The 15,701-nt window shown below is 54.4% G+C and overlaps 1 protein-coding gene across 6 annotated transcripts in view; it reads left to right on the plus strand.

Annotated features, from left to right (window-relative positions):
* The window catches only part of ABR (ABR activator of RhoGEF and GTPase), a 219,670-nt gene that overhangs the window by 92,026 nt on the left and 111,943 nt on the right, over positions 1–15,701 (plus strand). For all 6 annotated transcript variants that reach the window (XM_030800499.1, XM_030800500.1, XM_030800504.1 and 3 more), the window contains exon 2: positions 10,778–10,962. In XM_030800499.1, coding sequence (XP_030656359.1) covers positions 10,778–10,962 — 185 coding nt within the window. The remainder of the gene's footprint in view (positions 1–10,777; positions 10,963–15,701) is intronic.

Below are 15,701 nucleotides of genomic sequence, written 5' to 3' on the forward strand. Positions count from 1 at the left end.
AAGTGTTTCTCCAATGAACACAGGAATGATAAGAAAGGGAGACAGCCCCATTGCTGATATGGAGAAAGTCTGAGTGGTCGGATAAAGATCAAATCAGCCACAACGTTCCCCTGAGCGGGAGCCCAATCCAGAGCAAGACCCTCGCGCTCTTCAAGTCTGTGAAGGCTGAGAGAGGTGAGGAAGCTGCAGGGGAAAGTTTGAAGCTGGCAGAGATTTGTTCATGAGGGGTCAGGAAAGAAGCCGCCTTCATAACAGAAAAGGGCAAAGTGAAGCAGCAAGTACGGATGGAGAAGCTGCGGCCAGTTGTCCGGAAGATCTAGCAAAGACTGTAAAAGAAGGTCACTGCACTAAACATCAGATTTTTGGCCAGGCGCCGTGGCTCACGCCTGTAATCGCAGCACTGTGGGAGGCCGAGGTGGGTGGATCACTTGAGGTCAGGAGTTCAAGACCAGCCTGGCCAACATGGTGAAACGCTGTCTTTACTAAAAATACAAAAATCAGCCAGGCCTGGTTGTGCACATCTGTAATCCCAGCTAATCACGAGGCTGAGGCAGGAGAATCACTTGAACCTGGGAGGCGGAGGTTGCAGTGAGCTGAGATCGCGCCATTGCACTCCAGCCTGGGCGACAGAGCCAGACTCTATCTCAAACAACAACAACAACAAAACAAAACAAAAATAAAATAGATCAGATTTTCAATGCAGACAAAACAGCCTTCTATTGGAAGAAGACATATGTAGGACTTTCATGTCCATGCCTGGCTTCGAAGCTTCAAAGGACAGAAGGACAGGCTGACTCTCATGTTAGGGGTCAGTGTTGGGGGTGACTTTAAGCCAGTGCTCACTGACCATTCTGAACATCCCAGGGACTTTACAAATAGTGCTCAAACGATGGTATTCTTCACAGAAATAGAAAAAACCGTGCTAAAATTTATATGGAACCAAAGCAAAAATAATAAAACGGGAGGAATCATGTTACCTGACTTTATTTATTTGTTTATTTTTTTGAGACAGAGCCTTGCTCTGTCGCCCAGGCTGGAGTGCAATGGCACAATCTTGCCTCACTGCAACCTTGGCTCTGTTCTTTCTTTTATTTATTTAATTTCATTTAATTAATTAATTTTTATTTTTTGAGAGGGAGTCTTGCTCTGTTGCCCCGGCTGGAGTGCAGTGCCACAATCTCAGCTCACTGCAACCTCTGCCTCCTGGGTTCAAGCGATTCTCTTGCCTCAGCCTCCTGAATAGCTGGGATTACAGGTGTGTGCAACCATACCTGGCTAATTTTTGTATTTTTAGTAGAGAGGGGTTTCATCATGATGAGCAGGCTGGTCTCAAACTTCTGGCCTCAGGTGATCCACCTGCCTCAGCCCCCCTGAATAGCTGGGATTACAGGCACCTGCCGCCAGGCCCAGCTGATTTTTGTATTTTTAGTAGAGACAGGCTTTCACCATGTTGACCAGGCTGGTCTCAAACTCCTGACCTCCGGTGATCTGCCTGCTCCAGCCTCCCACAGTGCTGGGATTACAGGCGTGAGACACCGCGCCTGGCGTCTCTGAAGACTTTTGATGCAGCTTTGGTGGAATAATAGTCAGGGCTGGGCTCCCTCAGCTGCTCTTCTCTCTCTCACTCCCATCCTCAATTCTTGGGCAGAAAATAAGTTTATCACCTACTATCAGCCTTTGTATCACCCTTGCGACAGGCTGGAGGGTGTTGCGCCATCCTGGGCGACAAGAGTGAAACTCTGTCTCAAAAAAAAAAAAAGAAAAGAAAAAGAATAAAAGATAAAGTTAGCAATATTCAGCAATGATGTGGCTGGCAAGAGCCTGCAGAGGGTCATGGGCCAGGTCACCCGTCCTCACTGAGTCCTGCACACTCTCAGCTCAGCTCACCAGGCTCTGAGGAGTAAGTCCCTGCCTCCTCTCCTGCGCGGCCGGCCGTCTGCCCCTCTGCTCACTCTGTGTTCCAGCCCTCCCGGCTATTTATAGTCCCCTCCAGGGGCCCTGCTGTTTCCCACTGTGTGCCACTGCCAGGCCTCCTCTCACTGCCTGAAACTCTGCTCCTGTCCCCCACCCGCCTGGCAGGCACCCACACAGCTTTCAAGATCCAATTAATAACATTAATAATAGCAGCTGAGATGGATTGGGTGCTTCCTATGTGCTAAGTGCCATACGCGTGTTATCCAGTTTAACCCCCGCAGCGGCCCGTGCACTCGATCCTGTGTCGTCTCCCGTTTCACTCACATTTGCTAAACCCGTATCCATTTAGGAGCAGCCGCCCTGTGCCAGGCACTCCTCGGAGGCACAGAGAGGTTAGGAAGTGCCAGAGCGTGGGCTGGAACCTCCGCTGCCGGACCGCAGGGTCCCTGCTCTCAGCCACAGCGATGAACTGTCTTCCTTAGCGTGGCACCGAAGCCTCCCCAGCCACCTCCTCGCCCCGAGTGTTGCCCACTCCCTCCCCTCCGCCTCGCCGGGCCTTTGAGGCCTCTGTCATAGCATCTCGGAGCTTTGATTGCTGATTGGACTCGCTTTCTGTCTGGGCTGTAAGGATATCATTTGGAAATGTGTTCATTGTAAGCAGCAAAAAACCCAATGTATAGGGACTCGTATTTCCCATGAGCAGGAAATGAGACAGGCTCTTTCTAGTGTGGCTCTGCTGAACAGCATGAGGGAAATGGCTCTGTTCTTTCTTTTATTTATTTAATTTCATTTAATTAATTAATTTTTATTTTTTGAGAGGGAGTCTTGCTCTGTTGCCCCAGCTGGAGTGCAGTGCCACAATCTCAGCTCACTGCAACCTCTGCCTCCTGGGTTCAAGCGATTCTCCTGCCTCAGCCTCCTGAATAGCTGGGATTACAGGTGTGTGCAACCATACCTAGGCTAATTTTTGTATTTTTAGTAGAGAGGGGTTTCATCATGTTGAGCAGGCTGGTCTCAAACTTCTGGCCTCAGGTGATCCACCTGCCTCAGCCTCCCAAAGTGCTGGGATTACAGGAGTGAGTCACCACCCGGCTAATTTTTGTAGTTTTTGTAGAGATGGGGTTTCACCATCTTGCCCAGGCTGGTCTCAAACTCCTGACCTCAGGTGATCTGCCCGCCTTGGCCTCCCAAATTGCTGGGATGACAGGCATGAGCCACGTGCCCGGCCTCTGTTCTTTCTTGACTTCTTCCTGGTGGCAGCAGTAAAGCCACTGTAACTCCAGTCATCACCTATGAGTTCAAGGCAAAAAGTCCCTTTGTAATCATCAAAGTCAGGGCCTTGCCAGAGGTCCCAGCATGCTTCACTTGGGTCTCACTGGCCAGAATGGTGTAGGGCAGCCATTCCTGGTTATGAGAGAGGCAGAGAAAGCGGGTATCTTGCCTGGGACTGGTCTGTTGCCACTTCCTAGAAAACGAGGGTAGAGTAAGCAAGGAAGAAGGGAAGATGGGCACTGGGTGTCTGCCAGTGCCCTGGAGAGCAGAGGCCGTACATTAATTTTTTCCAAATTTCCAGAATCGGAACGCCCTAATGATTTTGTGTTGTAGCCTTCCAGCCTTTTTTCTATGCACGTACGTTTTTTCAGACATTGTAACATACTGTAATTACTGTTATTAATCTCCTTTTGCACTTGATAAGATGCTGTTCATCATCCATATAGTTTTTAATGCTATATAGCTGCCCGTCTTGTAGAAAAACCATAATTGACTCAACCAGTCCCATAATTCAGGTTGTTTTTAATATTTCACACTTACAAACAGCCATGTGACTTATAACTTAATTTTTATATTCATTTATAACTAGTATCATAGATCATAATCTTATTACACTGAGTGTAAACTGTACCAGCCACTAAAACTTTTGATACCAGTTACCAGACTGACTCTAGAAAAGTTGGGCCAACTTTTTTTTTTTTTTTTCGAGATGGAGTTTTGCTCTTGTTGCCAAGGCTGGAGTACAATGGTGCGATCTCGGCTCACTGCAACCTCCACCTCCCAGGTTCAAGCGATTATCCTGCCTCAGCCTCCCAAGTAGCTGGGATTATAGGCATGTGCCACCATGCCTGGCTAATTTTGTATTTTTAGTAGAGATGGGGTTTCTCCGTGTGGGTCAGCCTGGTCTTGAACTCCTGACCTCAGGTGATCCGTCCTCCTTGGCCTCCCAAAGAGCTGGGATTACAGGCGTGAGCCACTGCGCCTGGCCAAAGTTGTGGCAGTTATAGGCAGCCTCCAAGAGTTTCTGCGAGTGCCTATGCCCTGACAACTCTGGATATTGTTATTATTATCTTAAAATCCTTGCCAATTTGATACGAACAGTGAAAACTATATAGAACTTCACATTTTCTTTGATTACAAATGAGGTTAACATTCTTTTTAATGCACTTTGAATTTTTGTAGTTCTCTTTTTAATTTTCTGTTCATTTCCCTTACACATTTAGAAAGTTGAGGTTTTCATCTTTTCTCATTGGCTTGTAAAAGTGCTTTATTGGCCAGGCATGGTGGCTCACACCTGTAATCCCAGCACTTTGGGAGGCTGAGGCGGGTGGATCACAAGGTCAGGAGTTGGAGACCAGCCTGACCAACATGGAGAAACCCCGTCTCTACTAAAAATACAAAAATTAGCCAGGCATGGTGGTGCATGCCTGTAATCCCAGCTATTCGGGAGGCTGAGACGGGAGAATCGCTTGAACCTGGCAGGTGGAGGTTGCAGTGAGCTGAGATCGTGCCAATGCACTCCAGCCTGGGTGACAGAGCGAGACTCCATCTCAAAAAAAAAAAAGTGCTTTCGGTATTCAAGTATTATCATATTATGCAAAACACAGGAAAGTTCCTAGGAGAGGGCACAGATGAGGCAGATTTGAGGGCAAAACAGGATTTCACCAGGTGGACAAGGGGTAAGGAGAGGTATATATATATACACACATACGTATGTGTGTGTGTGCGTGTCTTTGTGTGTGTGTGTGTTCATAGAGACAGGGTCTCCTTATGTTGGCCAGGCTGGTCTCAAACTCCTTGGCTCAAGCGATCCTCCTGCCTCGGAGGATGCCCCACATCATAGTGCTGGGATGACAGGTGTGAGCCACTGCGCCCAGCAAGGAGGGTTTTCTAGGCACAGGAGCAGCGTGTGCAAAGAGCGGGGAGCTGTGTGCCCATCAGGCACTGCATTTGGTGTGCAAAGAGGGGAGCTGTGTGTGTGTCAGGCACTGCATTTGGTGTGCAAAGGGGGGAGCTGTGTGTGTGTCAGGCGCTGCATTTGGTGTGCAAGGGGGGAGCTGTGTGCGTGTCAGGCGCTGCATTTGTGTCTTAATGCTGCCATTAGAGATTCCCATGAACTTGATGGCTTAAAACAACAGAAATTGATGCTCTCGCAGTGTGAAGACCAGAAGTCTGAAATCAAAGTCCCAGCCCCTCCCCAGGCTGTCGGGGCAGAGTTCCCACTTACTCCCCTCTTCCTGTGTCTGGTGGCTCCAGGCATTCCTTGGTTGGTGGCAGCCCCACTCCAAACCCTGCCTCTGTCTTCTCCTCTGTCTGTGTTTTCCCCCTTTCTCTTTCCATAGGGACACAGCATTGGTTTTAGGACCCACTGGTTAATCAACAGTGATCTCATCTTGAGATCCTTAATTTAATCACATCTACAGAGAATGTTTTCCAAATAAGGTCACATTCCCAGGTCCCAGGAATTAGAATCTGGACATACCTTGTGGGGGGGCACTACTGAACCCACCGCAGGGAGCTAGAAGGAGTCTGATGTCACAAGGCAGGAGAATAGGGCCCTGGAAAGGTGGAGCAGGTGCGGACCACAAAGGGCTTTGAGCTGAGCAGTGGGGCTGTGTGCCTAAGTGAATGGGGAGGAACACGGTCCGATTTGTGACCCGGCTGCTGTGGGGAGGGTGCTGGAATTATGCTTGTAAGAGTTGGCGAGGGTGGGGAGGAGGGGGGACGCCTCACAGTGCAGGAGATGAGGGGCGGGAATGCAGGGGCATCTAGAATGGCTCCTAGGTTCCCTACGTGTGTGGTCTTTGGGAAAAGGCTGTATTAACTTTGGGAAAAGGCTGAGTTTGAGTCTCCCAAAGGTGGAGGTGCCCAGGAGTCTGCAGCCCAGACTTCTCCCGGGAGTGGGAACACAATTCGGGAGAGGAAGGTAAAGCAGGGTTGGCGGAAGCTAGCGAGTACCAGTCCCTGCCACCACCACCATTTTATCATGAATAATTGTAAGCACACAGAAAAGTTGAAAGAATTCACAGTGAACACCCGTTCACCTACTGTCTAGCGTTCGTGGTGATGATTTTTCTACTCTTGCTTTATCACACACCTGTCCATCTTTCCATCCCTCTGAACATCATCATTCCATCTTGTTTTTTGTTGTTGTTGGTTGGTTGGTTGTTTTGAGACGGAGTCTCGCCCTGTCGCCCAGGCTGGAGTGCAATGGCGCAATCTCGGTTCACTGCAACCTCCACCTCCCGGGTTCAAGCAGTTCTCCTGACTCAGCCTCCCAAGTTGCTGGGACTACAGGCACCCGCCACCACACCCAACTAATTTTTGTATTTTTAGTAGAGATGGGGTTTCACCATGTTGGCCAGGCTGGTCTTGAACTCCTAACCTCGTGATCCACCTGCCTTGGCCTCCCAAAGTGCTGGGATTACAGGCGTGAGCTGCCACGTTCAGCCCATCTTATTTTTTATGTATTTCGGAGTAAGTTGCAGAGAGTCGTACACTTCATTCCAGCATGTCACTCACTGGAGCTCAACATTTACTGAAGTGCGTGAATCTTTTTTTGTTCTTGTTTTTGTTTTTGTTTTTTTGAGACGGAGTCTTGCTCTGTCGCACAGGCTGGAGTGCAGTGGCGCGATCTCAGCTCACTGCAAGCCCCACCTCCTGGGTTCACACCATTCTCCTGCCTCAGCCTCCCAAGTAGCTGGGACAACAGGCGCCCGCCACCACGCCTGGCTAATTTTTTTGTATTTTTAGTAGAGACAGGGCTTCACCATATTGGCCAGTATGGTCTTGATCTCCTGACCTCAGATGATCCCCCCGCCTCGGCCTCCCAAAGTGCTGGGATTACAGGTGTGAGCCCCCATGCCCGGCCCCGTCATCTAGGTTTTAAGCCCTGCATGCATTAGGTATTTGTCCTAATGCTCTCCCTTCCCTTGCCCCCCACCCTCCAACAGGCCCCAGTGTGTGACCTGTTGGTGTGTGACCCTCCATGGGAACAGCAATTTTTAAGGGATGGGTAGAGAAAGAAGATTTCACCAAGGAGCCTGAGAAGGACAGTGACAGTCACAGGAAGAGCACCAAAGTGGGGATGTCAGGGAAAATCACCTGTGTCAGTTACCTTAGGTTTGACTGCAGATAATAGAAAAACCAAGTAACAGAGGCTCAAATCGCATTTGGCACTTTTTCTTTCTTTTATGTAAAAACGTCCCACAGTAGACCTTCCTGGGGTGGGCTCCACTGTGCCATCAGTGACCTGGACTTCCGGCTTTCTGCTCAGTCGTCTTCAGTGGTGGCTTCTATCCTCGGCTCACCTCATGGTTCAGGATGGCTGCTGGGGCTCCAGCCATCCCATCAACTCTCCAAACCAGCAACAGAAGGAGGAACAAGAGCAGTGTGGGTAGTGTACCTTTCGGCTAAATCAGTCTTTTTCAGCAGCTTCCTGCAAGTTCCACACATATCCATGTAACATCTCGTTGGCCAGAACGTAATCATATGGCTCACATCATCAGGAAAGGTGTCTTTGAACTAGCCGCTGGGTGCACTGCCACTCTGAATACAGTAGGATTTCTGTTAGTCGGCGGGGAAATGGATATTTGCTGCCAGCAGCCTTGTCTGCCTTTTCTTCTTCTTTGAGATCTGGTGCCCAAGCCGCTGTCTGCTCAGCATACCCACCTGTGGCCGTCAGACTGAAGCCTGTGCTGAGTAGTCCCATCTTCCTCCCCCAGGGTTCCTGCCTTCTCCGAGGGTTGGTTTCCCCATCTTTTCTGTACCCCTTTTCCTGGTTGGAGTCTCCTGGGCTCTCACGGTTTTGTAGGGGCAGAAATGAAAGGGGAAGGCCCTGGAAATGTTTGCAGGCCAAGCCCTTTCGCTGCCCCTGGGCCTCCCCCCACCAGCACCCCGTCCTCAGGCCCCCCGTGTTCAGCTCCGTGGTCAGCCCCCCTTAACCAGGAGGGATATGGAAGGGGACTTCTCTGGAGTGAGATTCAGAGGGAAAGGGAGGGCATTTGGGACCTGGGTTCAGATCCTGTGACCTTCGGCAATTGTATGTAAATTGGGGAAAATAAGAACTGCCTCCCCGCGAAACGTCCAGGCTGGAAGGAGGAGGGGATGGCAGGGCCTGTGGTCCTCTGCTCTGATCAGGATGAACTGTGCACATGGGGAGACTGGCAGAGACCTTCAGCCGCCTTCCCTGCCATCTCTTCCCCCCGTTGCTCTTGGACAATCTCCCAAGTGTGTGGGGTCCATTCCTGCACCCCTGGGAGTTGGTCAGCGTACGGGAGAGTCTGCTTGGCTGGCTGGAATCTAAACTGTGGGCGAGGCCGGGGTCCACTGTTACTTATTTTCCCTGGCCTTAACTCCAGGCACCAACAGGGCAGCCTGGAGCCTCCTGGAGAGGAGGAGGGAGGAGGGAGGAGGGAGGAGGGAGGAGGGAGGGGGGAGGGGCCGGCGGGAGGCTGCCCTCCATTCCCTCCTGTGTTTCTGCAGAGTGAGGGGGTCTCACCAAATGGCCAGGCCCTTCACGGAGCCAGACTCAGGCCAGCTGGGTGCCGCTGTGCCTCTTCCTCCTCCCCCTGGAAGGACCTGTCAGTTCACGTCCTGCCAGCCACAGACACAAGTGTCATGGTCTCCAGGGCACTGGGCCTTATGTCATAGGTATGTGGCGTACACGCATCTCAGTGGGAGGGCGTCCTGGGTCCTGCCCAGGTGCGTGGCGTACACGCAGCTCACTGGTAGGCATCCCTGGGTCCTCTGGTTCTTCATACACAAGCCTGTCTAGGGAAAAAACTAGTCCATGTCCCCTGGCGGCTGAATGGGGCATTGGCTCAGGGATGAGGAGAGGCAGCCGACAGAAGCAGGTGCAGTGAGCCTGGGGGAAGCGCTCGGCTGCCAAAAGGCCAGATTGGGCAGAGCGTGGCTATGGCCAGGCGTCCCGGTGACCTGTTGACACCATTCTCCAGCTGCTGGTTGCCTGTGGGCCGGTGTGTTGTGACAGAAGAGGGAAGAGCTGGGGCCCCCGTGGAGAACTTGGCTGGCTGGGACTTGGCTGAAGCCTCAGACCTGAGACAGACGGTGCGATCCTCTGCTCATTCATTCTCTCCACGCACTTTCCCCGAGAGCCTTCCACAGGTGGGGTTGTGGGTGCTGGCATGCAGTGATGACTGAGATGCTCATCTCCTGCCCCAGGGGCTCAAGGACAAAGGGGCAGGATTCACTAAGGTGCCAGGGGGCCAGGTGCCATAGGGAGGGCGACCTGGAGGAAAGGATGTCTGGGCAGATGGCAGGGCAGGCTCAGCCAGCCTCCCCCATCACACTGTGCAAGATCCGAAGATGCCTGGCCAGGGAGTCCCACCCGGAAGATACCCAGGGAGGTTTAACAAGTGGACGCCGCCACTGGGCAGTCGAGCGCGTAGGAGGCTCCCGCTGGCTCCAAGGCTGCCGGCACAGTGATCTTCGTGGCTCCAGGGCGCCCTGCAGTGCCAGCTCCCACTGGCCTGCACAAGTGCTGAAGCTTACCCCTGCTCCACGATGAGTGTGAGAGGGGTGCCCACCCCCCGCTGGCGGCCCCAGCCCAAGGAGGTCCACCATGGCCCCCGGAAGCAACACGGCCACGTTCTCCGTTCCCGGTCAGGGCTGGGGAAGCAAACAGGCCAAGGGGCAGGGACCGGTTTGTGGGAGGGTCCCTCCTATAGCCATGCTGGTGGGGCTGGACGCAGGGGCCTTTCCGAGGCCGCCCTCGTAACCGTTTTGGAAAATGTGAAGCCCTGAGCTGCTGACCTGCACACCCCCCTCGCTGCACTGGCTCAGCCTCCCCTCCCAAGGGCGGTGGGCTCCGTGCCTGGGCTCTGGAGCCCGAGTGGTGCTGGCAGCCCTGGGGGTTAACACGGCTCAACTTCCCGGTCACCTTTCCTTCCCTCCTCCTCTGAAGGAAGCCCACGTCGGGGTGATGGAAACAGGCGCCGGTTCCGAGGAGTCTGCTGTGAACCCCTGTCCCTGCCAGGCCTGGGCACGGCCTCCTTGCCCACACCCTGCTGCCTTGGGCTCCGTCCTCCGTGCAGGGCCTTGTTCTGAGGGCTGAGGGCTCCCCTCCCACACCCCAGAACCTGCCCTGGCCCCCTGGAGGGAGTGGGCTCAGTACAAATGGTACCCAAGGAGGAGGGCCACAGGAAGTGACATCGCCCGGCCCCCCCCACCTCCTTATTCCCTATAAAAAGCAAAATGGTGACTCAGAGAGGAGAGTTGGAAGCGTCCTGCCTCCTGCTCCCACTGTTAATTTTTACACTTGGAATTAGGCAGAAGGCAAAGAAAACAGCAGCTTGAAATACGCGGCTGACATGCTCTTCAACGGGTAGCAACAGCAGAGCCGCCCCTCCCCGCCTCCCGGCAGCCCCGGAGCGTGCAGAGCCGGGTGCCTGCTGGCTCTCCCCGGCCCCTCACCAGGCCCAGGCCCCCGCACAGCCCCCGCTCGGGCCAGGCGTGGATGGTGCGGCTGGGACCATGGCAGCCGGGGGCCGCCGCTGGCGCCCACTACGCTACCAGTCCCTGGCAGCTCTGGTGGAAGATTCTCAGTGGCCTTTCTTGTTCCTTGTCTCAGACTTCAGCTACGGGACGGACGAGTACGACGGAGAGGGGAATGAGGAGCAGAAGGGGCCCCCGGAGGGCTCAGAGACCATGCCGTACATCGATGAATCGCCCACCATGTCCCCGCAGCTCAGCGCCCGCAGCCAGGGCGGGGGGGATGGCGTCTCCCCGACTCCACCTGAGGGGCTGGCTCCTGGGGTAGGTACACCGGCTTTTCCTTCTGGGTTTGGGGAGGGGTGACGGGAAGGCCTGGGCGTCGTGGGCCAGGCCCTGCTTGGGTTGGTCTGGAGAGATTGGGACTGGAGACATTTGGACCTGGCCGTTCTTGGTGCCTCGTCATCTCGTCCTGGCCCTGGACCCCTCTCAGGCTCAGGCTCCCCTCCCCACCTGCTTTGCCAAGGCTGCTGCCCCTGTCTCCCCCCCTCTACTAGCCATCTGCTCCCTAGGCCTCCCAGAACCCTCCCTGCCTCTTTCAGCTTTCCCCTGTCAGCCTCCCTCCTCGAGAGGACCCAGGAGAGGACCAGGCTCTCCTCCCCTCTGCACCCAGGCCAGGCAGTGGCTGCATGCGTGGCCCGTGGGCTCCAGGTGTTCAGATGCTGCCCCTGCAAAGCCAGCCTGGGCCTGGTGCTCCCTGTGGGCGCAGTGAGCTGCCCGCTCCAGCCCTCCTGTGTTCACTTTGGAAGGGAACAAACTCTGATGGCGTCCAGCTCTCCTTGTTGACAGAGACGAGAGCTCTGCTCCAGAGAGAAGCGTTGTAGAAGGAATATTAAGCATGTGCTCTGAGATAGGCCAGGGATAGAAACTGTGGAGGGTTTGCAGTCCTTGTCATTAACGTGTTCCTGGCGACAGGGACTGAGGCTGTCTGAAGGCAGCTTGTGTGTGCGCGTCGGAGACACATGAACGAGCAGAACAGAGATTCTGGAGGGTTGTTTGCCTGGAGCTGGCGGGGGAGAAGAATCCAAGCCGGTCCTCTGTGGGGGGTGTGTGTTGCAGGGGGCGGTGGGAGTGCCCCATCCTTGCTTGGTCCAGCTCGTCTGGGTGTGTTTTGTGGGGGGGTCTCCGTTCTGCCTTCTGACGTCCCCAGAGGAGCAATCGCTGAGACGCCACGGGCTGCCTCTTCTTCCTCCAGCGGCTAGTGCCCCCCACTCCAGCTGAGGCCGCCTGAACCCTCCCATTCTTGAGAACCCCCTGCTCCTTCCCTCGCCAGCCTCCTTGGCCACCCTCCACCCCCCACAGAGCTCTCACCCCCACTTCACACCCCGGGGTGGCTGTTATAGCCTTTGGCAACAAGGGCCTTGGCAACGGGCTTCCCACTTGGGGGAAGCCACATTGTTGCCATGGCAACAGAGGCCGAGGCCGGAGTTTAGCGGCAGCCCAGCCGTGCACGTTTCGGAAGGGCTGGCAGGGGGCAGGTGGGAGGCAGGGGGTCCGGCGAGGGGGTTGGTCAGTGTTGGGCCCTCCACAGCCGGCATCCTGGGGTGTTGTTGCCCTGCCCTAAGATGGGAGGTGGGTTAGAGACAAGCGTCTCGGACCTGTAGGGGCAGGTTTTTTGCCCTGGTCCCCTGGAGGCATTGAGCTCAGGGTACAAATAGTAACCCAGGGAGGCAGAGCAGGTGTTCAGGGACCTGAACGGGGGCCAACCAGGGGAGAGCAAGGAGGAGAAGACTCTCGCTCCCATCTCTGCCTTCAGCTCTCAGACCACAGCAGGGCTCAGAGCCCCGCCCGGGGGACTCAGCTCTACCCCACTGTGAGCAGCTGTAGGAAGATGCTGCGGAATCCCGGTGTAGGGCCAGGGTCTTTGCCGCTGCCTGTCCCCGCGCCACCTCCCTCTTTGCTCCCTGTTCCTGTGCCCTGTCCTTGTCACGTGACCACCACGGCTGGCGTCCATGTCGATTTTCCGATTCCTTGGTGCTGGCAGATCCCTTCTCTCGGGAGACAGATCACGGGCGTCACGCACAGATGCCCCCGCCTGGCGCTCCGGGGCTTCGGGGCAGAACTTGACTTGGTGGCTGTGCGTCTTGCCTGGTGGCTCAGGAGGGACCCACTTGGCTTGAGGACCTTGAAATCCAGAGATGCTAGAGTGACAGCCCCCTGAAGTGCTTGTGGCCCCCGGGGTTGATGTTTACACCATCGGCTAGAAGCCACGCAAGGCAGGAGTAGGGAGCCCTTGTCCAGCCTGGGGATCGTCCCGGCAAAGGTCCCATCCGCGCACCTGCCTTCCCTCCTCGGGGAGCGTGTCTGCCCTTTCCGCTGGGTCACCGGCCCCACCTAGTGGACTCTGCAGGTATTGCTGTTTACACGGGGTGCCTGGAGGGAGCTGACGCCCCTTCCTGAGTACTTGGGGATGTTTTGGTTAAAAATACTATTAATAAAGGACCGAGGTTTCTGTGGCTTGGCTGTGCTTATTTGGCCAAACAGGTCCCCTCCCCTACCAGGCTTCCTGCTGGGGCCTTGGGAACAGAGGGGACTTCTGGACCAAATCAGACAATTGTTCTAGATACTCAGATATCTGGCTTCTGGCACCGCCTGATCGCTGAGCCTTCCACGCCCAAATATGCAGCCAACGGGAAGCCCAAGGTTGAGTCTTTGTGTTAGTCAGTGTTCTCTAGAGAAACGAAACCAGTAGGGTGTGTGCATTATCTGTATCTATGTCTACCTGCGAAGAAAAGTATTAGAAGGAACTGATTCAGGTGATTATGGAGGCTTAGAGGTCCTAATCTCTGCAGTCAATTGCTGGAGACCCAGAACAGCCAATACTAGTTCCAGTCCAAGTGCAAAGGCCTGAGAGCTAGGAGGGCCAGGGATGTAAATTCCAGCTCCAAAGCCAGTGGACGCGAGGCTCAGGAAGAGCCAGTGTTTCAGTCTGAGTCCAGAGGGAGGAGGAGGTCAACATCCCAGCTCACGCTCAAGTAGTCAGGGGAGAGGAGCTTCCTCTTATTCTGCCTTTTTGTTGATTCAGGTGTTCAGTGGATTGGATGAGACCCACCTACACTGGGAGGACTCTGTTTTACTCCGTCCACCAATACACATATCAACCTCATCGCAAACGCCTCACAAATATGTCCAGATTAATGTTTGGACAAGTATTTGGGCACCTTGTGGCCTAGTCAGGTTGACCTAGAAAATGAAGTGTCACACGATTATCCCCTCAGCTGCCCAGGATGGAAAGCAGATAAGCTTTGCACAGATAAAAATCTATTACTCTCAGGCTGGGCGCGGTGGCTCACGCCTGGAATCCCAGCACTCTGGGAGACTGAGGCAGGCAGATCACCTGAGGTCAGGAGTTTGAGACCAGCCTGGCCAACATGGTGAAACCCTGTCTCTACTAAAAATACAAAAATTAGCTGGGCGTGGTGGCCGGCGCCTGTAATCCCAGCTACTCAGGAGGCTGAGGTGGGAGAATGGCGTGAACCCGGGAGGCAGAAGTTGCAGCGAGCCGAGATCTCGCCACTGCACTCCAGCCTGGGTGACAAAGCTAGACTCCATCTCAAGACAAGAAAATCTACTACTCTTTAGCTGTGAGACACTGGGCAAATGTCCTCATACCGCTGAGCCTCAGTTTCCTTGTCTCTAAAGAGCTCTAACTCCCTTGAAAGGTAGTGGGGAGGAGGCCCCACTGTGAGCACCTCTCAGACCACAGCAGGGCTCAGAGCCCTGCCTGGGGGACTCAGCTCCCATCCCACTGTGAGCAGCTGCAGGAAGATGCTGCGGTATTTCAGCATCGGGGAGGCCTGCGGCATCGGGCCTGGCTCACCAAAGTGCACAGCCCTTGGCCACCAGGGCCCACAAGCCTTTTCTCACCAAGTTAGAGGGCTGGGGGGCCAAGAGCATGGCAAAGACCAAGTCTGATCAATATCTGCTGCACGATGACCGAATCTGCTTTTGCAATCAACCTCCTGTCTGCCACATGGGGTGGCCCCGGGTGAAGCCGGGTCTCTGTGGTCTTGGCAGGACATGCTCCTCTCTCCCCAACACGCCCTTCCACAGCCTTGCTCTCTGCCTTTGTCTTCGTTTGTGTCCCCAAGACATGCATCCCACAGAGGTACTAGGGTGAAACCTGAAACCCTGCCCCACAAAACCTGCCCAAGTCCAGGCTGAGCAGGGCAGCATGGCAGGGCCAGGCCCACAGACCACTGGTGGCTCCATTCAGCTGAGAGGGCCCGGTTTCACTCTGAGAAGGAAGGAAGGGCCAGGACTCATCTCAGCTGACAAGTGGGGGTGTAGGTTCCTAAGCCAGGACCATGGTCTTACAGAAAATCCGACTCAGGCCACAGACTCCTCTGTCTGCTTCCCTCTTGGGAAACTTAGTAAAAAGGGGCCACAAGGCAGAGAGAAGAACTGGGTTTTGTCCCCCCTCTACCACTGTCTCACTGTGTGGCCTGAGGGGTGTCACTCACCACTCCCCACCCGGAGCTGCAGTTTGCTCATCTGTAGAGTGAAGACACTGAGAATTTCCTCCCTCCTGACCTCACAGGGCTCAAACCTCACAGCTGTTGTGAGGTTTCTGTGAGATGGTATTTGGCAGGATGCTTTGTCAATGTAAAATCGAAACGGGTTTAGACTCCAGCCTGCAGGAGAACCCAAAGATAAGGGTGGAGGTGAATTGAAATCCTCACCATTGGCTGGGCGCGGTGGCTCACGCCTGTCATCCCAGAGCTCTGGGAGGCCGAGGTGGGTGGGTCACCTGAGATCAGTAGTTCAAGACCATCCTGGCCAGCATGGTGAAACCCCATCTGTACTAAAAACATACACAAAAAATTAGCTGGGTGTGGTGGCAGGTGCCTGTAATCCCAGCTACTTGGGAGACTGAGGCAGAAGAATTGCTAGAACCCAGTGGGGGCAGAGGTTGCAGTGAGCTGAGATCACGCCGTTGCACTCCAGCAGCCAGGGGGACAGAGCGAGACGCCATCTCAAAAGAAAAAGGAAAAATAAATCAT

This window comes from Nomascus leucogenys, chromosome 19, assembly GCF_006542625.1.
Source record: "Nomascus leucogenys isolate Asia chromosome 19, Asia_NLE_v1, whole genome shotgun sequence".
In the NCBI taxonomy this organism is placed as follows: domain Eukaryota; kingdom Metazoa; phylum Chordata; class Mammalia; order Primates; family Hylobatidae; genus Nomascus; species Nomascus leucogenys.